Below are 23,753 nucleotides of genomic sequence, written 5' to 3' on the forward strand. Positions count from 1 at the left end.
CCTTTGGGATCTGAACTTAGATTTGTCCTTCTTAGCGAGAACATAGTTTGCTCCTCTTAAGCTATTTCCTTAAGACTGCTTACCTTGAAGATAGTTTTTCTGGCCATTACCTGTTCGGCTTGGCAAGTGTTAGTTGCAAGCGGGTTCCTGTAGGGAGCTTTTCCTTTTGGTTACCAAGGATAGGGTCCAACTTTGTGCAGTTCCTTTCTTTCTTCTAAAGGTAGTTTCGGACTTCCATCCAAATCAGTCATTTTCTTTGCATTTGTTTAAGAGACAGATGGACAGATTCTGAAGATTACACACTTCTTCATCCCTTGGACGTGACAAGGCATTTTGTAAGATATCTCAGTTGTTAGCGCTTTCAGAAGATCTGACTATCTTTTTGTCATGTCTGGTGGCATGCGAAAAGATGAAGTGGCCTCTAGGGCTACAGTAGTGCGCTGGATTAAAGAAGTGATCACAGCAGCTTATGTGGACTCGGGTATACCATTGCTGAAGCAGGTATGGTTGAAACTTGGTCTTCCTTGCATACCTTCCCTAAGCATTACCATCTGGGTTCAAGAGGAATTATCCTTTATCTTGGCAGTGTTACGAGGGGCTCAGGCAGCATCCTACCTGAGGGAGTAGTTTGAGTACATCCTATTCATCTGGACTGGTCTGATTGGATGAAGAGGAAGGTGAAACTACTTACCTGATTTCCTTTCCTTGAATAATCCGACCATTCCAGGACCCTCCCTATGCTGTTGGTATTTCTACTGCCTTTTACCTTCTATGCCTTGCAGATGATGATTTCACAGGCAGCTTGATGGATATATATGTACTCTGCTACTGGTAATCAGAAACTGTTTCCATTGTTTCTGATTACTTTTTCTTCTGGAAGTCCACTGGTTAAAAAAATAAAGTTAAAGAGGAAAACAAGAAGTTTCTTTTTTCATTGTATTAAAGCTGTCCCCAGTTTACTTGTTAGAGGAATATTGGCAGGCTGTCAGCATGGATGTATATAAGAAGTGACAACAGTGAACCTGTTGATCTGTCTCCATTTGCTGCTTGGTGTGTAAAACCTGTTCATCTGGACTGGTCTGACAAATTATCAGGTAAAAAGTAATTTCACCTTTTGTGCACAAAGCATAATTAGCATGGAACTTCCATGCAAGAGCAGCACTAAGCAAATCACACGGTTTTATGTGCACACGTTTTGTGTGGAAAGCTTACATTGGGAGCAAAGTATGCGCACGACTGCAAGTAAAACTGCGCTCTAAGTGCACCTTATTACATTGGGTCCTAAGTCTGAGTGTGACGCTGAGAGTCACAGAGCAGAGATACTCAGACCTTATCCAAAGGGATCAGTTGCAGAAGGTCCTTTTTTATTACCAGATACTTTGAATAATATCATGGACTGGCTCTGCTTTAATCAGCCAGAGGAAGGAAGGTGGACCAGATGACTGTTAATTATAAAAACACTGGCCTGGTCCAGATGGAGTTTGCCTTTGGCACAATGTAAATATTAAGCAGTAGCAGAAAATCTGAGACTGAAATCGAATCCAGCATACCTTGGCTTATGAGTAAGGTTTGCTCCTGTCATGGGATGTGGAGAACTAACCCATTTTGATAAACAGCTCTAAAAACGGACAGAAGAGTCCAAGGCAGACATCAGAACTTTGGTAACTTAAACCCCCCACCCCCCCCCCCCCCCCCCCCCCCCATTGTTGTGATGTTTCTAACTCTTTCCCCCCCTGAGGGTCTGGGTGGCTTTTCTGGTCCCAGGATGCTTTATGGTGGGCATTTGACAAGGGCACTTTTGCTTTCATGCTGTCCGAGCTCCCTTCATTTCCTTTCTCTTTATTTTTCTCTTCCCCTTGGATTGCAATCCTGATTTCTTTGCCCAGAAGGGGGGGAGAAAGGGAGCCCAGAACCAGCCCTTGCAGGAAGCAAAGAAAAAGGGCAGGATGAAGTTAAACAAGAGCTCTGATGAAGACATGGTCTCGCAGCTCCAGAGCCTGGTAAGTGCTCGCCTCAACAACGCTCTGTGAAATCTAAATTGTAGGCAGAAGCTTCCCTTCTGGTATTCTTCCTAAGCATCTCTGCCATGCAGGAGAGCAAAGGTAAAAACAAATAGACTGTGCGCTTCAGTCTCCAGTTCTGCAGTGCAGTAAGTTAATGGGGGAAAAATTCCTTCCTGAGCCGCCTCTTCCCCAGGTGCTGTCTGATTCAGGCCTTGGTGTCTCGTGGAGGCAGCTTTTTCTCCCCCTCTCTTCTTGGAGATGGAGATGTGTGTCTGTTTTTTTTTCTCATCCTTCAGGACTTGAGTTTGGAAGCCACTCTCACAGCTACAGCCCTGGTGTGTGACGAGAGTCTAGAGGACTTCCATTGCCTCTGGGACAAGGAGTAAGTACCACTGCACCCTGTGAAAACCTTTCCTAAATACCTCCACTTTGTTGTGATTTTTCATAGGGGCACTGAAAGGGCGCAGGGTCCTTGCCCCGGGAATTATGATCTCAGCTGGCAGGAGAGGTGTAAGCAACTTTTAGATCAAGGTCACACAGTGAGAGAGTGTCTTGAGTTTGGGAGGTCTATGCTTTTTGAAAAGTGTGTGTGTGTGTGTGTACGCTATTGGCCCAGCAAGAGATTGGTTGCGGGAGGGGGTTTAAGAGTTGAGAGCTTAAGTGGCTTCTTCAGAGAGAGAAAACAGCAAAATGTTACATACTGCCACCTGGATAGAAATGTAATAAGATCAGAGACGATACTGACCATTACCAGGACCTGGGACTTGTCTTTTATTTCTCTCTCTATACAGGGTAACTCTTGCTTTTTACCATTTGTATGTATTTGGCAGTGCATGCACAGTGTCCTGCGAATACCATTACTTATTTCTATAGTGCCATTAGACCATGCACAGCGCTGTCAGATCCTGGAGCTCTCCCTGGCAATGGTCAGCCCTCTTAATTTCTTCCATAGCTTCCCAGAGTGTCCGCTGCGACTTGCCGTGGTGAGGGAGAAGCTGACTCATTACAGACTGCAGGAACGCTGTGTCACAGTACAGGTAATGCTCAGCACCTTCTTCCCGCTAGCAGGGGTCCCCACTGGAGTGCTGTGTTCACAAACAAGTAATGTTTTTTTTTGGCACCCACCTGCCCTGGGTCTGCTCTCCTTCACTACCTAGACTTTTTTCTTCTTCATAGGTATCCCCTATTTTCCATCTTTCCTTTCTTTCTTTTGTCTGGGGCTGGTTAATGGCCCTGTTCATCATATTACGATTTCCTTTCCTAGGCTCGTGCAGCATCTGATGAGGAGATTCTGCTGGTACACAGGTAAATGACTCTGTCCCTTTCTCAAGCCATGTGCCAGCTTAGCTCTGATCCTTTAAATCGAGCAGGTGGTGGAAGTCTCCATTCCCTTTGCTCTTGACCCTGTTACCTGTTTTATGTTCTTCCAGGTGTTGCTTGCATTATTATTATTTTTTCCTGTGAATTTTTTTTTTTTCCTTTTCTGAAGTTGCAGGAAATTAAATCCCTGGGCAAATGATGCACCACTTCAGAATTGTGCCATCAAACTGACAGGCTTTTGTGCATGTTTTTGGCCTGAAATCTGGCCCAGAGTGTGTGATCATTCTCTCTGTTGCATTTGGTTCCACAGTCTGCAGTTTCTGCTTATTTGTCTAACTTTAGCTACAACGTCTACAGTTTGTTTATCTTTTCTCTGTCTGTGGGATCCATCTTGCCACTAGAGCCACTGTGTTCTCTGTAGATGTCTGTCTCTGACATCTCTCTTCCTGTTAGTCTCTGTCTCTCTCTTTGATTTAATCTGTTGCCTCTGTCTTCTCTTTCTGTTTTCCTTTCTTTCTTTGTGGCTTTCTCTTAGCCTTGGAGGTCTCTCTCATCTCCCCTTTGCAGCCAGGAATATCTGGACCTGATGAAATCCACTCAGACCATGGCTCAGGAGGAGCTGAAGGCACTGGCAGACAGTTATGACTCGGTCTTCCTTCACCCGGTGAGTCTTGGACCTAATCCCCCTCCCTTGCTCCTAGCATGGTCTCTGATCCTTCAGCTGAAATGTTTCAGACACTGCTCACCAGCTTTCCTCTGTAACACAAGCCACCTCCTGCTGGATGAGGCACAGTGCATACAGGAGTTAAAGAGTCCTTGAAGTCCATATTCAATAAGCTGGTGAGCAGACGAGTTATCCGGCTAAAGTTAGCAGAGTAACTTGTTGCCGATATTCTGCAGCACAAGTCTGCTGTGCACGTGCAACTGAAGTTATCTGGGTAACGTTACCCAGAGAGGTTTAAACGTAAACTATTTGCCTATACCCGGTTAGGTTAAAAGTTAAGCAGGTATGTGTACTCGTATAACTTTTACCTTAGCCGGCTATATTCAAAATATTGTAGCCAAAAAAAAAAATCCTTTTGGGATAGGAGGCCTGAAACCCCCCCATCCCCCTAACGAAGGAAAATAGGTTGTGGGCCATTTTGGCCGAGGAGCCTCTCCTGATTTAAAAAAAAAACAAAAACATGCAGGCTCCGGGCCCAGTTCCAATCTGAATCCTCTTGCTCCACAGCCACTGGGAGCACAGTACATCCTACTACTCCTTGCTGTACACTGCATGCCACTGGAAGCAGTAGGAATGTACTATGCTCCCTGCAGCCATGGGGCTGGAGGGTTTGGGTTAGGGGTGGGAGGGTAGGGGATAAGAAGTGGCCTGAATCCCCTTGCATTTTATGAATTTGGAGGGGGTGGGGAGATTCCTCTGGCCGATTATGGTCTGCATCTTATTTTCCTTCATTTAGGGTTGGTGATCAAGCGCTATGCCCAAATCAAATTTCCCTGTACGTACCAGGATCAGTCCAGACACCTGGGTTGTGACTCCGCACCAGCAGATGGAGACAGAGCAAGACTTGTCGGGCACCCTCACATATAGTAAGGCACCACCCACAGCTCGTCAGTCTTTCTCTGTCTCCAGCAGATGGGGCAGGTTCACCCACAGGCTCTGAGGATCCCTGGGTAGTTGTTTAGCTAGTCAGGGTTGTTGGATTTGGTTTAATTTGGTTTAATTGTTTGGATTGTAAAAAAAAAAAAAAAAGGAAAGTTATAGAACGGCTTCGCTTGTCCTGAAAGCCTCCCAGGGGGGTTGCGAGGTCCTGAGGGGACTACCCCTCCCTGGTTGAGGCCGCTGCTGAGGGTTGAGGACCCGGCCTGTCTCTGGCAGCAGCGCCGGGGGTGACACCGGGGAGCCCGGTTCACTCACCCCCGCTGGACCGGACACTTCAGGACCAAGGTCAGCGGCAGGTAGCAAAAAAAAAAAAAAAAAAAAAAAAGGGGACTTTGTTTTTCTTTCTTGCCGTTTTCGCCGTCTGTGAGGTTGGCTTTGGTTTTCGCAGGGGGAGCGTTCCGCGGGCGGTTTTTTGAAATTTTTTTTCTGGTCTCTTGGCGGCTTCGGTGGTCCGGGCCGGTGCGGTGCATGCCGAGGGGCGTTACAGACCGCGCGTGCAGATCGACGGGCTTTATTTTCCTGTCTATCGGGCGGTGAAGGGCCGTCCGAGGGCGGTCGGGGAGTTCGCGCTCGACCGCGATCGCCGCCGCGCGCTGCCCCTGAAGGGGAAGGCAGGGCCGGCCTGTTCCCGCTCAGCGCGGGAACGGCGGCCATTTTAGAGTCCGTAGGGGAGGCCACTCGGTGAAAAATGGCGGCATGCCGCCGGCGTTGTCTCCCCAGCGGCGGGACCCCGGGGGGGGCTGCTTCCGCGGCGGTTGGGAGTCAGGAGGAGGCCTCCTCCGCTCCTGCGGCCTCGTTTTCGTCGGCGTTGTCTCCCCAGCGGCGGGACCCCGGGGGGGTCCCCCGCGGGGGGGCTGCTTCTGCGGCGGTTCGGAGTCAGGAGGAGGTCTCCTCCGATCCTGAGGCCTCGGTTTTGTCGGCCCTCGCGGGGCTTGGAAGTAAAAAAAAAAAAAAAAAAAAAAATTTTTAAATAAATATTTAAATAAATATACGCTCAATGCGGAAGGGATCGTCGGTAAGGGGGTTCTGACAGTCTGTCTGATCCCCAGAAGAAGCGAGCGGGGGAGGGTACACGGAGACCCGTGGATCCGCTTAGCGAACGGCGCTCAGGCCGCGGGGCCCCCCAGGAGACCGACTCCAAATCGGCTTCATCCGGGGACGAAGACCCTGATTAGGGGTCCCGCGGGACGACGGTGCGCACGCGGATACGATCCACGCGGGGGAGGGTGCCCACCCCAAGGTGGTGCACTTGTTCCGGAAGGAGGAACTTGCACCGCTAACTCCGGCTATTTTTTCTTGGAAGTGGGTGTGGATGCCCCACCCATGGAGCCTAGAAAGGATTTACCAAGATGGACCCGGTGTTGTTGGGCCTGACAGGACCCGCGTTGGTTTTTCCGGTCCATTTTTCCGCTTCGGATATTCTCCTTCGCGAATGGGACACCCCGGAGTTGGGCTTCAAGGTTAGTAAAGCTATGGACAAGCTGTATCCGTTGCCGGAGGACGCGTTGGAATCCCCCCGTCTTCCGCGAGTGGACGCAGCGGTTTCGGCAGTCACTAAACGGTCGACGATTCCGGTGACGGGAGCCGCGGCGCTCCAGGATATCCAAGACAGAAAGCTGGAGTCTCAGCTCAGGAAAGTCTTTGAGGTTTCGGCTCTGGGCGCCCGGGCGGCTATGGGTAGTATTTGCCCTGAGAGCCGGCTTGCGCTGGGCTCAGGTTCTTCAGGCCAAGGCGAGCCTCTCGGGTGAGGAGGCGGAGCAAGCGGTCAACTTGGAGGCAGTTATTGCGTACAGCGCGAAGGCGATGCACGACCTTCTGCGGCCTTCGGCTAGAGCCATGGTCTCGGCAGTTTTCGGCACAACGTCTCCTGTGGCTCCGTGATTGGGCGGCGGATGGATCTTCCAAGGCACACCTAGGCTCGCTCCCTTCTAAGGGGAAGTTGTTATTTGGCAAACAACTGGGCGACCTGATGCAGTACTTTGGTGAAAACCGGGAGTACAAGTTACTGGAGGACAGATACAGGGCCCAGTCTTCATTTTCCAATAGGTCCCGCGTTTGTGGGCCCAGGAAGTCGCCGCCACAGAGATTGTCGGGGGCCCCGTATCGATCTAGTTCCTCTTGTCGGTCGTCGTGGTCCCAGTCCGTTCGAGGAAGGACATTTGGACGGCATGGCGGTTCCTCGTTGGGGACCAGTCCGAAGCCCGGCTCCATTGGTTACACCGGAGGTAGGATCCAGGTTGGCGCGGTCGAAGCCCGGCTCCATTGGTTACACCGGAGGTAGGATCCAGGTTGGCGCGGTGCGGGAATCGGGCCAGGAGAATCACGGACCGGTGGGTCCTCAGCGTGATAAGACACGGTTACGCGTTACTTTTGGCTCGGGTTCCGGCGGACATAGTTCTGGTGTCCCCTTACAAGGCAGGCATCAAGCGTTGGCTGTCCGGGATACGTGGCGACGCCTAGAAGACCTGGGCGCGGTAGTTCCTGTGCATCCGGGTCAGCGTCATCTGGGCCGGTAGTCCATTTACTTCATAGTGCCAAAGAAGGAATCCTGGACCTCAAAGGAGTCAACAGGTGTCTCCGCGTCCCTCGATTCCAAATGGAGACGATCCGCCCAGTCATAGCTTCGGTTCGACCAGGGGAATTCCTGGCGTCGCTGGATCTGACGGAGACTTACCTCACATCGGCATTCGACCGTGCCATCAGCGAACGCCCCTATTTGGACGATTGGCTGATTCGAGCCAAATCCGAAATGCAGTGCCGACTGGCAGTCGACAGAGTCCTGCACCTCTTGCGGTCGCTCGGATGGGTGGTCAATCTCGCCAAAATCCGGCTGGTTCCCACCCAGACCCTGGATACTTGGGAGCACTGTTCGACACGAAGCAAGGCAGGGTGTTTTCTGTCCAAGGACCGGTCTGCAAGCTGCAGGGTCAGATACGCCGTCTCTTGTCCCTCCGGATTCCGCAGGGGTGCGATTACCTGATGGTGTTGGGATCAATGGCGTCAACGCTGGCGCTAGTCCCCTGGGCGTTCGCTCATCTACGTCCATTGCAATCCGCATTGCTCTCCCGCTGGCGGCAGGTGTCCGAGGAGTTTTTACCTTCCCCTCCCGCTCACGGATCAGGTGAGGTCCAGTTTGCAGTGGGGGCTCTGCACCGACAATCTGACACGCGGAGTGTCCCTACTCATGCCCACCTGGATGGTAGTCACCACGGATGCCAGCTTCTCCGGCTGGGGAGCGATTTGCATGGGCCGCTCGGTGCAGGGACTGTGGTCCAAAGCTCAATCACAGTGGTCCATCAACTGCTTGGAGACCAGAGTGGTCACGTTGGTGCTCCAGTCGTTCCTCCCATTGCTCCGAGGGACTTCGGTCAGAGTGTTGTCGGACAATGCGACCACAGTGGCGTGTATCAATCGCCAGGGAGGTACGAGGAGCCAAGCGGTGGCGGAGCAGGCGCGGCTGCTCATGCTTTGGGCGGAGAGGAACCTCAGCAACATCACGGCGTCCCACATCGCCGGAGTGGACAATGTCCAAGCGGATTTCCTCAGTCGGCATCGATTGGATCCAGGGGAGTGCGTGCTGCCGGAGGTGGCTTACCGTCTAATTTGCAAACGGTGTAGTACACCACACTTGGATTTGATGGCCACCGCTCAGAACACCAAGGCTCCGCGATTCGTCAGTCGACGGAGAGAACGAGGAGCCAAAGGGGTAGATACTCTGGTACTCCCTTGGCCCACGGACGTTCTCATATATGTGTTCCCTCCATGGCCTCTGATCGGCAAGGTCCTTCGTCGAATAGAGTCGCCTCCAGAGGTGATGATGGTGGCGCCGGAGTGGCCACGACGGCCTTGGTTCGCGGACCTCTTGCTCTTGGCAAAGGAGGCTCCTCTCCGTTTTCGAGGGGAAGCGGCTCTCCTGCGGCAGGGTCAGAGGACGCGGCTCACTTCAGTCTCGCGGCGTGGTTTTGAGAGGAAACGTTTGCAGTTTAAGGGATATTCGGATGCGGTGGTAGCTACCTTGCTGAGTTCTCGATAACGGTCTACCTCGTTGGCATATGTCCGGGTTTGGGCAGTGTTCCAAGATTAGTGTAGATCGCGTGAGGTGAATCCGGTGTTACCATCCGTACTGGATGTCCTCGCTTTTCTTCCGGCGGGGCTTGCTACGGACCTATCATGCAGCACCCTCCACGTACATGTAGCGGCGCTTGGCTGTCTCAGAGGTAAGGTGCAAGGTAAGTCGCTGGCTCTTCATCCAGACGAGGCGCGCTTTCTTCGGGAAGCTAAGCATCTGCGGCCTCCGTTGCGGCATCCTGGTCCTTCCTGGACTCTTAATTGGTGCTCACTGCGCGGTGCTCGTCGCCTTTTGAGCCCTTCAGGAGAGCGACTCTACAAGATCTGACCCTTCAGGCGGTTTTTTCTTGTGGCGATGGCTTCGGCGAGACGAGTTTCGGAGTTGCAGGCATTGTCTTGTCGAGAACCGTTCTCACGCTTCTCTGCCTCTGTGGTGTCCGCGTTTCATTTGAACCAGACCATTGAATTGCCTGCCTTTCCTGAGGACATGTGATGTTGCAGAAACTTGATGTTCGCAGAGTTCTGCTCCGTTATCTGGTGGTAACGAATCCATTTCGGGTTTTCGGACCCTCCCTTTTGTGTTCGGGTCCAAAGCAGAGTGGCGCTGCTTCTCGAGCATCGATTGCTCGGTGGTTGAAGGAAGCTATTTCTTCTGCGTACCTATTGCATGGTAAGTCTGTCCCGGTGGGCCTCCGCGCCCACTCGATGCCAGCTCAGACCACCTCGTGGGCGGAATCTTCGTATGTGTCGCCGCAGCAGTTTTGCAGGGTGGCAACTTGGAAGTCGTTGCATACCCTTACGCGACACTATCGGCTGGATGTTACGGACCTGGATTTCTGCGAGCGGGACTCTCTGGTTCCCGCCCTCGGTGGTTCAGCTCTGGTACATCCCAGGTGTCTGGACTGATCCTGGTACGTACAGGGAAAGGAAAATTAGTTTCTTACCTGATAATTTTCGTTCCTGTAGTACCAAGGATCAGTCCAGGCTCCCACCCAAGTCTGTTTTCAGATTTAAGAAGAGTCCGCTCGGTTGGTGTTCCATTGGTTTTTCAGTATCTGTTGTTGGTCCTCTGTTTCTGGAAGTTTTGATCCAGCTGGGGGCTTTGGTTGAATCGGCCCTAGTGTGGGGCGGTATAGTTAGATAGTTTGGTTTCATTGCTGTTTTGCTTTGACATTCGTAAGACTGACGAGCTGTGGGTGGTGCCTTACTATATGTGAGGGTGCCCGACAAGTCTTGCTCTGTCTCCATCTGCTGGTGCGGAGTCACAACCCAGGTGTCTGGACTGATCCTTGGTACTACAGGAACGAAAATTATCAGGTAAGAAACTAATTTTCCTTTCAGTAATTTTGTGGGGAGGTGTTAGTTTTAGTTTTACAGTGTAAGCACTGTCATGTAAGAATTTATAAGCGCTATCTAAACTCTACTATGCATTTAGAAATACGCAGTTGTCACTAAATCTTAGCTTTAAAGGTAACTTAAGTCTGTGTTCACTCTCCTTTTGTAGTATTGTGCAAGTGAGGGTTCACTCCTTTTAACAGGACGCTGCCTTGTCACTGACAGATAAAACCCAAAAAATTTCAGACATCTCTGTATGGTATGATGGCAGAAAAGGGGTAAAAATCCCTAATTGACAAAGTCTTTTGGGGACATGTTTGGCACCTTCTGCTTCTTGGTTTCAGAGCAGACTGTACTGAGTACCTGAAACTGTTTAGCTTGCAGACTTTCTGCAGCAGTTAAAGTTCTGTTATCAAAAATATCTTGGCAGTGCTTGGGGAATCTGTGAAGAAGCCATGGGAAAAAGCCCTTAGCAAAGGCTATTTCAGATAATGTCCCCAGGATAATGTCTGTTCAGATGTTAAAGCTTATCTGTCTCAGACATCCAGAATTCATCTTTGTGTAACTCTTTCTATAAGGCTCCAATGCTGATCTGGATTGGATATTGCCACCTCCTATAGACACAGGATTGGTGGGATTCATATATTGTATTTTGAGTCCCAATTCATAAGAATATTCTCATCTGCTCATTAGAATCCATCAGCAAAACAGGTGTTTAAAATCAACTATGAAGCAGGGTATTGTTCTAATACTGGATCCAGAGTTTTTACCAAGGACATGTTCTCGGTTCTGTTCAAAGGTTCTCTCCTTTCCTTTCATTTGGGAGGTGATGACAACTCTCTGATTTGAAGAAACAGTCTTTGCTCATCTAAGTGAAAGTCTCTTATAAAGTTGCCAAAAAAATCACATGGTTGCAAAACTTCATTTTGCATTGCTCTTTAGGCTTGCACTATGTTCAGTCTGTGTACAGTAATAGGCCTCAAAGCTGATGATGCACATCCTGTTTAGTGTCACTGGTGTTTTACCCTACAGAGCTCACAGGTGGTCAGAGAAATGGGGCAATGACCCAGAAGCAGGACTCCCTGGAAGAGGGAGAGATCCCAATGGTGGAAGGGGTTGATTCAGGGGTAGTTTGCTTGTTTAAGGGGGAAGACCTGCCCACAACAATCACCCAGGCCTTGGAAGAGTTGAGCATAACCGAGATGCAGGCGAAGCCCCCCAAAGAGGGAAGGGATAATAACATAGTTAAATGATGGCCGATAAAGACAAAATTGGTCCGTCCAGCAAATTTAGAGTAGTAATTGCCACTCCACGAGGATTACACCCATGCCTTCTATTAAGAGTAGTAACTGCTCTCCATGTAGGTACACTCATTCAGAAATGTCACACTTTATAGAGTTTATTCCTATTCTTTATTTCCTTTGTGTTTATTCCATGCACTTTTGAATTCCATTACTATTTTTATTTTTACTACCTCTTCTTGGAGAGCATTCCTTGCATCCACCACCCTTTCCATGAAGAAATATTTCCTGGCATTGTTCCTGAGTCTTCCCCCTTGGAGTTTCGTATCATGACCCTTGTTTTATAACTTTCTTTCCATCAGAAAAACTTTTATTTTTGTGCATTAATAATTCTTTTCAGATATTTTGGAAGTTCCAGAAACTGGCAAAAACTTTTTTCATAGAACAGTGAAAGCCTTTGTTACTCTGGTGTGGGACACTCCACATGTTGGCTTGAGGATGGGCAGAGCTATGGCTAAACTCTGCTCCCTATTCATTGAGGAAGTGGAACAGCTGAAATTTCCAAATATGGATACTCTGCTTTTGGCAGTCATAAGGTAGTCTACAATTCTAGAAGAGGGTGGCACTGCCCTCGAGGATGCACAGGATCGGAGGATTGAGGTCCTCTTTAAGTAATGGAGGAGTAGCCTAGCAGTTAGAGCAGGGGGACTATGAACCAGTGAAATCAGGGTTCAAATTCCACTGCTGCTCTGTGACCTTGGCCAAGTCTCTTTACCCTCTGTTGCTTCAGTTACAAACTGAGATCTAGAGTCATCACTGTGCTATAATTTTTTTATGAATAGTGCACACGGGTGGGTGGGGGGGGGGGGGGAGGGGGCATAGTTAGGGTAATTTTCAATATACCATAACATGTGTAAAATGTATTGCACCGAGAGAGAGCCTCTTTAAGACTCTCATATAAGTAAACTTCCTACCACTGTAGAAGGGTCAACTAGTAACTCAAGGTGAAGTTTTGATGGTGGTCTAGGGTTTGGGGGGAGGGCAGTTTTACATAGGTTTTACATACAGAACAGCACAGAACACATCAATTACATCAAATCTTTACTGATGTGTAATGTGCTGTTCGTTCCTCTGACTGTGCAGGTAAAATTGCCCCCCCCCCCCAACCCTAGACCACCACCAAAACCTCCCTTCGAGTTACTAGTTGCCCCTCCTACAGTGGGATAAAAAGTTGACTGTGTGCCTCCCCAGAGTTACGCTTTCTCCCTCCCCTCAACAGGATTTGCGATATTTAGCGCAAATCCTAGTTCAGGCATAATACCAGGAAAAAAGGAGTGTTATAACGTACGTTACACTATCGCTCGCAATGTTAGACACCCCTCGTTTTCATAAACTGTAGAAGGGTCAACTAGTAACTCAAGGTGAAATTTTGATGGTGGTCTAGGGTTTGGGGGGAGGGCAGTTTTACATGCACTTTCAGAGCTACGAACAGCACAGAACACATTATCCAGAATGAGTTTGTAAACCGGCGTGATGTGACCTACGAATGTCGGTATAGTAAAAGCTTTTAAATAAATAAAATAAACTCCTCCCTCTTGACTAAATTTTTAGAATTTGCATACACATCTCGCGATGCGATATTTATCGTGGGCAATAAGGCCGTAACGCAATTTGATGAATATCCCACTCTGATAGTTCCCAATTCCTAGAATGTTTACAATCTACAATACTTGAATATACCACTCTGAAGTACCAAAAAGAATATAAATAAGTAATTTGAAGTTTTTACACTAGATCTGTAGGTAGCTTTGTGCAGTAACTTAACTGTCTATGACATGCTTGCACTGGGTAGAGCAAGTCTTTGTGGGGAGACTGGACAAAGGGGTGACCGCTTGGAGGTGGAGAAGCTGGAAACCAGAGTCACCCTTGTGGCTAGAGAGATGGGTTGCCAGTCTCTACCAGATCTTTGCTGTGGCTTTGTAATTGGTCTGCGGATATGGTCTCAATCTGCAGAAGGTTAATGCAGCTCTGTCGGTGCCGTGATACCATATGGAGACTCTGCAGATGGTGATAGCAGTGGTTCGCAATGGGGAGTTTTTGGTGGTGTTAGATTTGCCGGAGACCTACCGCCATATTCCCATACGGCCTGACCATCAGAGGTTCCTACGGTTCATGGTGCTAGGGGAGCATTTTCAGTTTCAGGCTCTTCCCTTTGGGTTAGTGACTGCGCCATGGACGTTCACAAAGGTAAACATGGTAGTGGCGGTGGCTCTCAGGAAGGAAGGGATCCTGGTATACCTGTACCTGGATGACTGGCTCATTTGGGTGAAGTCAGAGTTGGAGAGTCATCACTCAGTATGACATGCCATGGAGCTTCTATAGTTGTTAGGCTGGGTGGTGAACCTGGCAAAGTCACCACCTAGAACCGTCCCAGGGCTTGGTTCGATACCTGCTTAGGCAAGGCCTTCCTTACCTCAGAGAGAGTATTCAAGCTGCAAGCTCAAGTGCTTCAGCTTCTGTGTCTTCTAGTTCCAGACTCTGGGATTATTTGCAGGTCCTGGGTACTATGGCGTCTATGCTGGAGTTGGTTTCATAGGTGTTTGCTCATTTGCATCCCCTGCAGAGGGTGCTTTTGCCCCATTGGAGTCGACTATCTGAGGAATTTCAGCTTCCTTTGCCACTTCAGGGGAACTCCAGGTCCAGTCTCTCTCGTGGTGGCTATTGCGCCCAATTTGGAGGAGTGGACCTGGAGGTGCTAGACTGGGTAGTGGTGACCACAGATGCCAGCCTCAGAGGTTGGGATGCAGTCTGTCAAGGAAGGATGGCCCAAGTTCCGTGGTTGCCAGTGGAAGTGTTCTGGTTGATCATCCGGTTGGAAACAAGGGCAATTTGCAATTTACTCATTTTTCTTCTGCAGATTCAGAGGTGGACAGTATGAGTGTTCTTGGACAATGCAACGACTGTGGCTTATATCGATCAGCAGGGTGGAATGAAGAGTTTTTCTGCTGGCTCAGGAGGCCCAGTAATTATTCATCTGGGCAGAGAATCATCTGGCAGGAGTAGCTGTGTCTCATGTGGCTGGAGTGGAAAACGTGCAGGCAGACTATCTCAGCAGACAGCAGCTGGATCTGGGAGAGTGAGAGTTGTCAACAGAGGCCTTTGCCCATATCCAGGCCAGGTGGGGCAGGCTGCACCCAGATCTCATGGAGTTCAAGTAAATTCCAAGGTGGATTACTTTTTCAGCCATCGGAGGGAAGTTTGTTCTGAAGGAATTGACGCTTTGGTCCAGCAGTGGCCAGCGAAGCTTCTACTCTAGTTTCCCCCATGGCTGCTCATAGGCAGAGTGTTGCATCACATTGACAACATCCAGGAAGGGTGATTTTGGTGGCAGCATTGACCGTGGTTTGCTGATCTGGCCCAGCTGATTATAGACAGTCTCATTCGCTTTCCTCATCTGCATGGACTGTTTTTTCCTTAGCTTGCAGAATTTCTTCAATTGTGCCTGCCTAGCTGCTGGCTTCATATTGCAGCTGGTAGATAAGATCCTGGCTGGGGAGGTTCTAAAAGGCTTTTGTCTAGTGGCTTGACTTTTGAGAGGCACCTTTTTTTCACTTGAAAGGGTACTCTGAGCTAGTGATTGTGACTTTGCTTCAGGCTAGAAGGCCTTCCACTTCCTTGGCTTATATCAAAGTATGGTGGGTGTATTTTGTTTTGTTGTTTTTGTTGGTGTGTGTGTGTGTGTGTGTGTGTGTGTGTGTGTGTGGAACACTGACTGGAGCCATTGCAGGTGGAAGTTTCTCAGGTCTTGGCTTTTTTGCAGAGCAGCTTGGCAAAGGGGCTGGCCTATAATTCACTTAGAGTGCAGATGGCAGCCTTGTGTTGTCTTCAAGGTAAGATGCAAGGGAGGCAATTGAAATCTTATCCAGATGTTTCTTATCCAGATGTTGTGTTCTTTTATTTTTTGTTTATTTTTGAAGGTGGCAAAGCACTTGTGCCTGCCTGTCTAGAGGATGTGTCCGTCATGGAGCCTTAAATCTGGCTCTTAGGGTTCCTTGTGGCCCTCCCCTTGAACTGCTGAGAAGGGCATCTTTGAAAGATCTCACCCTGAAGACAGTTTTCTTGGTGGCCATTTGTTCAGCTAGGTGGATTTCGGAGCTTCAAGCCTTGACGAGTAGAGACCCTTTTTATCGTATTTCTGATGACATGGTATCGTTGCATACAGTTCCTTCCTTTTTTTTTAAATTTTTTAAATTTTTTTAAATTTTCACAGTACAAACAATCAACCCTTAGGGGTATGAATTACAGGATACATCACAAGTGCACATTCTACAGTGTAGATACAAAGAGGCTTTCCTTCTTTTTTTAGTGAAGGTTGTTTCCTCATTTCATATCAACCAAACAGTGGAGCTTCTGACCTTTCTGCACTTAACGTCAGATATGAAGGAGCTTCACTTATTGGATATTAGGCAGGATCTGTTAAGATATCTTAAAGTGATGAATGCCTTTCGTAGGTCAGCAGAGAAAAAAAGGGATGTAGAGTTTCCAAGGGCACGATTGTACGCTAGTTTAAGGAAGCGATAGGGTTGGCTTATCTCTGTAAGGGTTGACTGATTCTGGAGGGGTTACATGCTCATTCTATTAGGGCGCAGTCAGCCTCCTGGGCGAAGGAGCTGGAGCTGGTTTCGCCACAGATTTGTCAAGTGGCAGTGAGGTCTTCACTACACATTTTTGCCAAACATTAACATCTGGAAGTTCGGGAGCCAGAAGAGGTGGCTTTTGGGGAGAATGTGTTCTGTGCGGGGCTTAGGTTCATCCCACTTGTCTGGACTGATCTGGAGTATGAACAGGAAAGGAAAATTGGTTCTTAACTGCTAATTTTCAAATCTGAAATACCCAAGATCAGTCTAGAAGCTTGGCCCCTTGGTTGTTTCAAAATATCTTCCTAGCTTCTGAATGTTGCTTATGCAATTTTTCTATAAATGCAGACTTATGAAGATTTACATATGTTAATCAGTTTGGGGTTAGAGATGGTAATTACCCTTGTTATACGAGAGGGGGCTCCAACTTTGATTTTCTGCTCGCCCCAGTTGGGAGAATTGTTAGGCTTTTGTTTTCAAATTGGACATCTTGGCTTGGGTACAGGTCATTACTGAGGGACGACTGCAGGTGGCACTGTAGGTTATGTAGCAGCATCAGAAAAGCTTATATTCCCTGCCTCTGTCTGCTGGTAGGGATGCAAAACCCAGGAGTCTGGAATGATCTGTGGTATTCCAGGAACAAAGATTAGCAGATGATCAACTTTCCTATTCTCACCCAATCTTGTTTGTCCAGACTCAGATCTAAATCCCTATTCCATTCATTCAACAAATCACTCATACAACCCAGCTCATATTTAGCATCCATATTACCTTTTATAAAACAGTGAGAGCCCTTTAGCTGGCAACCAAGTCTGACTTATCACTTCCTCCATCACGCTCAGTCATCTCCCTAATTGCCCAACCCTCAGCTATTTCTATTTAATCTGACAGCGTGCTCTAATATATCCTCGGTATAACAATGATTTGCTTCAGTTCCTCTGTCTCATTACGTTAATGGTTCTGGTGTGGGTATCCTCTTCAGTAAAAACTAAAGCAAAGAAGTCATTTTGGTTTTTTGCCCTGGCTTTTTGTCTGAGCACTCCTTTTATCCTCTTTATCAAATAGTGGTCCCACTGATTCCCTTGCAAGTGTCTTGCTTTTGATGTACTTGACAAGTTTGTTAATTTTTGCTTTCTTGTGAAGGCCAGCAAACATGGTTCTGGAATTTTACCCCATTAAGACGCATCAGAACCTGATCAGTGAAAAGTTGAAAAGTGTTACAAAAATCCATGCATATGCCCAGTTTTAACTACTTTGTTTTCCTTTGTTTGCAGAATTTCTTCAGTTGCGCCTGCCTGGCTGCTGGCTCTGTCCTGCAGCTGGTGGATAAGGTCCTGGCTGGGGAAGTTCTAAATGGCTTAGCACTGGTGAGGTAAGGTCCCTTCTGTCAGGATACACACATGGAGAGGCAGATCCCATGTGCCATGTGAGGAGCAAGAGTCATGGGAGTGAGAGCAACCTGGTGTTTCAGATTGCAAACCTAGATAAGGAAATAGAAACTTAAAATGTTTAAATTGTAGAAATGGTGTAAGAGAGATTGCTGGCACCTCTCTCCCTTCCCCTTGCTTCCCCTTCCCATGGATAAGGGGGATAGGAACTTCACACTACTTTCCCCTCAGGGGCTGTGTCCAGGAGTTAATGTCCTCCCCTAACATTGGCATACTTCTGGAAATGAATATGAAATGATACATTTATGGACTAATAGATTTAAAAAATAGCACATCTTTGTATGCTGATCTACTTTGCAAATTCTGAAGCCTCTAGTGTCTTGATGTTGTGAAGCATGTGTGCATGCGTACCTCTGTGTATATATGTGCTATTTGTATATTGGGTGAGTGTATGTATGCATCTCTTAGATTCTGTGTACACGTCACTATATTATTGTATCTGTGTGTGTGTCATGCATATGTAATTTATATACTTTAGTATTTAGATACATGAATAATTTATTTCTTTTCCGTTCCAGGCCCCCAGGGCACCATGCACACCGGGACAAAATGAATGGCTACTGCATGTTTAACCACCTAGGCATTGCTGCTCGCTATGCTCAGCACAAGCATGCTGCTGAACGGTAAGGCAGAAAGCAAAAAAAAAAAAATTATTCCCAGGGGACTGGCAATCATGTCCTTGATGAAGGGGGGATTTTTAAAACCCAGACATGGTGCAGGCTTCGCACCTGCTGCATTGGTTTGGGGGCTGAGATTGAACAAATTTTCACCCGCAGTGACTCACCAGATGCTGTCTGTTTCCCCGCAGGGTGTTGATTGTGGACTGGGATATCCACCATGGGCAGGGCACACAGTTCCTCTTTGAAGAGGACCCTAGGTAAGATCTTCAAGGTTTTCCAACAGCACATGGTACTGGAAGGGATTGGCTGGAGTGTCAGTCCGGGTGTTGGGGAAGCTTTATTTGTAAGAGCTCCCTGGATGGCAGAATCTCCAGTTCTTGTAGCTTTTTCTTTTGATCTTGCAGTTTCCTCCTGGTCCATTATACTTCACTCAAACTTAACCACATTATGGTGCCATGAGCTTTCATTTGCCACTACATGCAGATTTTATATCCTGTCCCCCACCAGCATATCTCGTCTGGTTATTGCTGTGATGGTACTGAGCCAGGGGCCAGGCTCTAAAACCTTGCAATGATGGGCTCTGATTTAGGCCACTAGATGTCACCCTCAAGCAATAACCATGACTCGACTCTCCTCCTCCCCCCCCCCAGATTGTAAACATTGCCTTGGCAGCATCCTCCAGCCCCAGCTGGCATGAGGAGGAGGAGGAGAAGACTTGACTTGGGGATCGAACTAGGGGTTTTCCACATGTCCATGCACTGCCACAGTCACGGGCCAGCCCATTGCTGCTGCTGCTTTCACTCTGACCTGGATAGATAAGAGCTTTTTTTTGCCCTTATACAAGGGAAAGCAGTGAGGCCTAGTTATCTTTCATGCTGAGGCAACTCAGTGAGTGATGCACAGTGGAAGAATTAACAGGTTTTTCTTTGGGGTAGGCCATTGGCAGGTTAGGATTTATTCTTGTTTTTTGGGATCTGTGGAGCAATGCTGCCACCTAGCCATGCACTGTATTGGGCAACTAAAGCACTGTAAAAAGCAGGAGCAGTGTGGTGAGCTGAAATTGGCTGTGAAAAGGATAACCTACTCCAAATGTTCACTGAATCATCCAGAAGTCACAGCTTAATCACACTTCCAGCAAATTCATTCTTAATTTCTTTACCAGTTGTTACTCTACAGCTGCATTTCCATTTTCTGTGGCACCAGGGCAAACCAGACATATGCAGCAGACATTTAAACATGGGCTGCATGCTGGCATTCACAAGATCTTTCCTTGCTGTTTCTTAATGACGAAGTATGCCAGCTCCAAGCCAGAGGCCTACCATAGTTTCCCCTCTTACTAGCTTCCCTAGAAATCCTGTCCCCTATCTGAGCAGTTCCTGACTCTTTTGAGGAGCTTTCCTCATCACACACCAGCACTTGTAATAGGTGCTGATTCTCTCTTTTTTTTTTTCTCCATCCTCACTTCATCCGCAGTGTGCTTTACTTTTCCGTTCACCGATACCAGGACAGAAGCTTCTGGCCTAATCTGTTGGAGTCTAGCAGCAGCGCTGTAGGACGAGCACAGGGCGAGGGCTTCAACATCAATGTGCCTTGGAACCAGGTGGGGACACTTGCTGGTGAAGGGGAGCTTTTGTGATGGTGATGGCGCTAGCCTTGATTGCTAGAGGGGGGCTGTGACTTTGAGAGGACCAGTGATAGAAAAATCTGAATTTCCTAGCGTGTAGACAGATGGACTCAGGACCAATGGGTTATATGCTTCCCTGCTAGAAGATGGAGACTGACACCTGACAAAGCTGACATCACCTTAGATATACCCCTGAAGTGACCTCAGCCATTTAGTATCTCTGAGTCTTCTAGCAGAATGGACATGCTATCCCTACACCAGCATTGGTGTTTAGTGGGATTGCAGTACTCGTTAGAAGGAAAATGTATCTTTAAATTAGAGAGAGAGCAGCCCCGCTCTCCTGCGGTGATACCTAAAGATCTCCCCCCCTCCCCCCCCCCAGTTGAGAATTCCTGAGGCGATTTCAGAGATCCCTCAGAGGTTTGCCTTGGTCCGGTAGCTGGTTTCTGGCGTGTACTTTGCTGTTGAACCAGCTGAAAGGCAGAGGGTGGCAATGATGGCCAAAGCCCTCTTTCCCCGCAGCTGGAGACTGTCTCTATACTCAGCCGGTAAGCGCTGAGCCCAGGTAAGTAAAAAGGACTCCTCTAATTCAGAGACGTGGAAGGGCTTCGGTAAGTCTTTCCTCTGGTCTCCTTGCTCAGCGCTCTGTACTGACGACGTTCCCGATTCCGTTGGGGCAAGGGAAAGGGGGGGGGGTGTTTCCTAGCGGGTTGAGAGGTCCCCTGATGGGCTAGACCCCGCTTCAGGCTCTCTGGGCACTCAACGTGGCAGGCTGTGGCGGTGCCATCTTGCACATGGCTTTGTGCAGTGCCATTTTCCCCCATAGGCTGTCGGCACACGCGGTGCGGGTCAACCCTCCTGTGCACATAAATACGCACATACCTGCACGCATAAATGCACGTGTACGCTCATGTACAACTGAATGCATACGTTCGCGCTTAAGGGCGCTTATACTTGCGTGCATCGGGGGAAGATCTGTGCACGCTCGAATCAAATGCAAGCCGGCTGAACGCACAAGTTAATTTCTTTGTTGCCAAAGCCAAAATAAGCACAAACACTTTGTGCTGCATGCCATATTAGGACTACACGGTCTGACCTGAAATCCTTCCTGCGTCAGCATTGTGAGGAGGTCCAGGGAGGGTTGGATTCCCAGAACTTTTCCAAGACCGGTCCCTCCCATTCGGAAGATAGGTCAGCCACAACATTATCTGACAGCACCCCCAGATCTGAGTAGTCCCAGGACTGTGCCTGCCTCGGGCACCTCCCCTGGTTCCTCCTGGGCTAGATATGGACATGGTGCCTTTTCTTGGGTAGAACTCTTTCAAGGCCTTCATTCAGGTGCAGTCAGCTACTGCCCTGGCCTGGACCAAGCCCCAGCTGTGAAGGCCTCATCCTCCCAGCCCTATCAGCATGTCTCAGGACATGCCTCACCAAGGATATCCCTGATAGGGACCCAGACCCCATGGATGACGAAGGGGATGCAGACACATTGGAGTATAGGGAAATCCTTCCAGACTTGGAGCCATTCCAGTCCATGTTATGGTTTTTCCACATAGATGAATTGCCAGCCCTGGTTTCCCAGACCCTGAAAACTCTGGGAGTTCCCGGCATGGACCCTATAACGGAACCAAAGAAGAATCCCATCCTGGTGTCTCTACGGAAAGCCTCTTGCTATTTCCCGATGCTGGAAGCCATCCTGGAGTTGATTGACCTTAGGTGGAGCACCGTGGAAGTCAGCTTTAAAGGAGGTCTGGCATTGGAAGCCCTAGACCTGAAGGCCAGAGAATGCCTGCATTTCCTGAAAGTGGATGCCCTGGTCTGCACCATTTTGAAGCGAACAACTCTCCCAGTGGAGGAGGCAGCAGCCTTGAAGGATGCGCACGAGAGGCGGTTGGAGTCCATCCTTAAGCAGGCCTTTGACATGACAGCAATAACACTACAGATTGCTTCCTGTTCTGGCCTGGTGGCTTGATCGTGTCTGCTTCTCTCAAGAGAGGCAGATAGCTCAGGGGTGCATTCCAGAGAGGCAGTGGAGCCTGCCATGTCCTTCCTACGAGATGCAAGCTCTGACATAGTTCATACCTTGGCCAGAGGAGTGGCGTCGGTGGCAGCCAGAAGACAACTATGGCTGCAATATTGATCAGCGGATGCAACCTCTAAGGCAAACCTCACAAAGATGCGAACTGGAAAAGTTAGTAAGTAGAGTGAATCTCTAGTGCCTCAGCTACCGGAAGATAAGAAAAAGAGGTTGCAGCGCCCCTCGCCTATGAGGGGTTGGGCCAGGGCCTCGGCCTCCCAGTGTTTTTGGCCCTACAGAAACTCATCATTTCAGACATCTTGGCCCTTGGAAAAATCTCAGTCTTTTTGGAGCAGACAACCAAAATGAGGAACTGGTTCGGGCTCAGATTTGGAATGAACTTCCCAATGAAGTTTCACTAACCCATCCACGGGATGAGGAGATAGGGTGTCTACTATCCCTCTTCTATCAGTGGTGGGTCAAGATCACTTCGGACAATTGGGTACTGGATATCATACGAGAAGGATATGCACTGGAATTTTGCAGCATCCCTCGGGACATGTTCATAATGTCACCTTGCTACTCCCAGCACAAGAAACTGGCAGTGGAATCTACCTTGATAAGGCTCCTCAATTTGAGGACTATAATTCCATTACCTACACCCCAGGAAAATATGGGGCATTATTCCATCTATTTCATTGTACCCAGAAAGGGGGAGGGTTCCTTTCGCCCCATCCTGGACCTCAAGAGAGTCAGTCATCTGCGAATAATTCATTTTCGATGGAAACTCTTCGCCCCGTCATAATAGCCGTACAACCAGGAGAGTTCTTAAACTCCCTGGATCTTTCGGAGGCCTACCTTTATGTTTCAATCAGACAAGACCACCAGAGTTTCCTGCGCTTTGCGGTACTGGGCTGCCATTATCAGTTCCGGGTATTGCCCTTCAGCCTGGTCACCGCCCCCAGAACATTTTCCAAAATTATGGTGGTTGTGGCAGCATCACTGAGGAAATAACGGATCCTGGTGCACCCTTACTTGGATGACTGGCTGATTCGGGTGAAGTTGTTGGAAGAGAGCCTCCAGGTGACAGCAGGGTCATGTCCTGCTTCAGGAACTTGGTTGGGTCGTGAACATGGACAAAATCAGCCTCAAGTCATCCCAGGCTTTGGAGTATCTGAGAGTCTGGTTCGACACCAAGCAGGACAGTCTTTCTCCCACTCTCAAGGATAAGGAAGCTGATGTGCCAGGTGCGCTGGTTGATGAGCACAAAGCACCCCAGGGTGTGGAACTATCTCCAGGTTCTCTGATGGTGTCAACCCTGGAGGTAGTACCGTGGGTGAAGGCACACATGCGGCCACTCCAACGCTCCCTGCTGTCACGTTGGAACTCACTGTCTTAAGACTATTCGATTTGCTCCACCTACCGATGGAAATATGTTCTCGGCTCCAGTGGTGGCTACAGGAAGTTCACCTAAGCAAGGGTGCAAGCCTGTCCCCACTGAACTGGCTGGTCCTCACGACTGATGTGAGCCTTCGAGAGTGGGGAGTGTTAAGCGCCAAATACGCTTAAGGTGCTTCTCCACAGACACAAGGATACCATACCAGAATTTGTAGAAACAAATATCAATTTTTTATTGTATATCAATAAACAAGACAGGTACCCTTGGGAGGTACAGAGTCACAGCAGTTCTCTCTGTCTAGATACTCAGGAGAAGCACTACTGTCTCTCTCCCTGTTCATTAGTGAAGTCATCTTTTTCTAGATAACAGTCTCAATTC

The 23,753-nt window shown here is 48.6% G+C and overlaps 1 protein-coding gene across 9 annotated transcripts in view; it reads left to right on the top strand.

Annotated features, from left to right (window-relative positions):
- Positions 1-23,753, top strand: part of HDAC6 (histone deacetylase 6) — a 172,015-nt gene that overhangs the window by 23,051 nt on the left and 125,211 nt on the right. For 8 of the 9 annotated variants that reach the window (XM_029611444.1, XM_029611455.1, XM_029611433.1 and 5 more), the window contains 9 exons: positions 1,887-2,000; positions 2,300-2,385; positions 2,956-3,040; positions 3,268-3,308; positions 3,891-3,987; positions 17,542-17,639; positions 18,234-18,338; positions 18,524-18,592; positions 19,809-19,935. In XM_029611444.1, coding sequence (XP_029467304.1) covers positions 1,887-2,000; positions 2,300-2,385; positions 2,956-3,040; positions 3,268-3,308; positions 3,891-3,987; positions 17,542-17,639; positions 18,234-18,338; positions 18,524-18,592; positions 19,809-19,935 — 822 coding nt within the window. The remainder of the gene's footprint in view (positions 1-1,886; positions 2,001-2,299; positions 2,386-2,955; positions 3,041-3,267; positions 3,309-3,890; positions 3,988-17,541; positions 17,640-18,233; positions 18,339-18,523; positions 18,593-19,808; positions 19,936-23,753) is intronic. The other variant, XM_029611472.1, reaches the window with a different exon arrangement.

Source organism: Rhinatrema bivittatum, chromosome 1 (genome assembly GCF_901001135.1).
Source record: "Rhinatrema bivittatum chromosome 1, aRhiBiv1.1, whole genome shotgun sequence".
NCBI lineage: Eukaryota > Metazoa > Chordata > Amphibia > Gymnophiona > Rhinatrematidae > Rhinatrema > Rhinatrema bivittatum.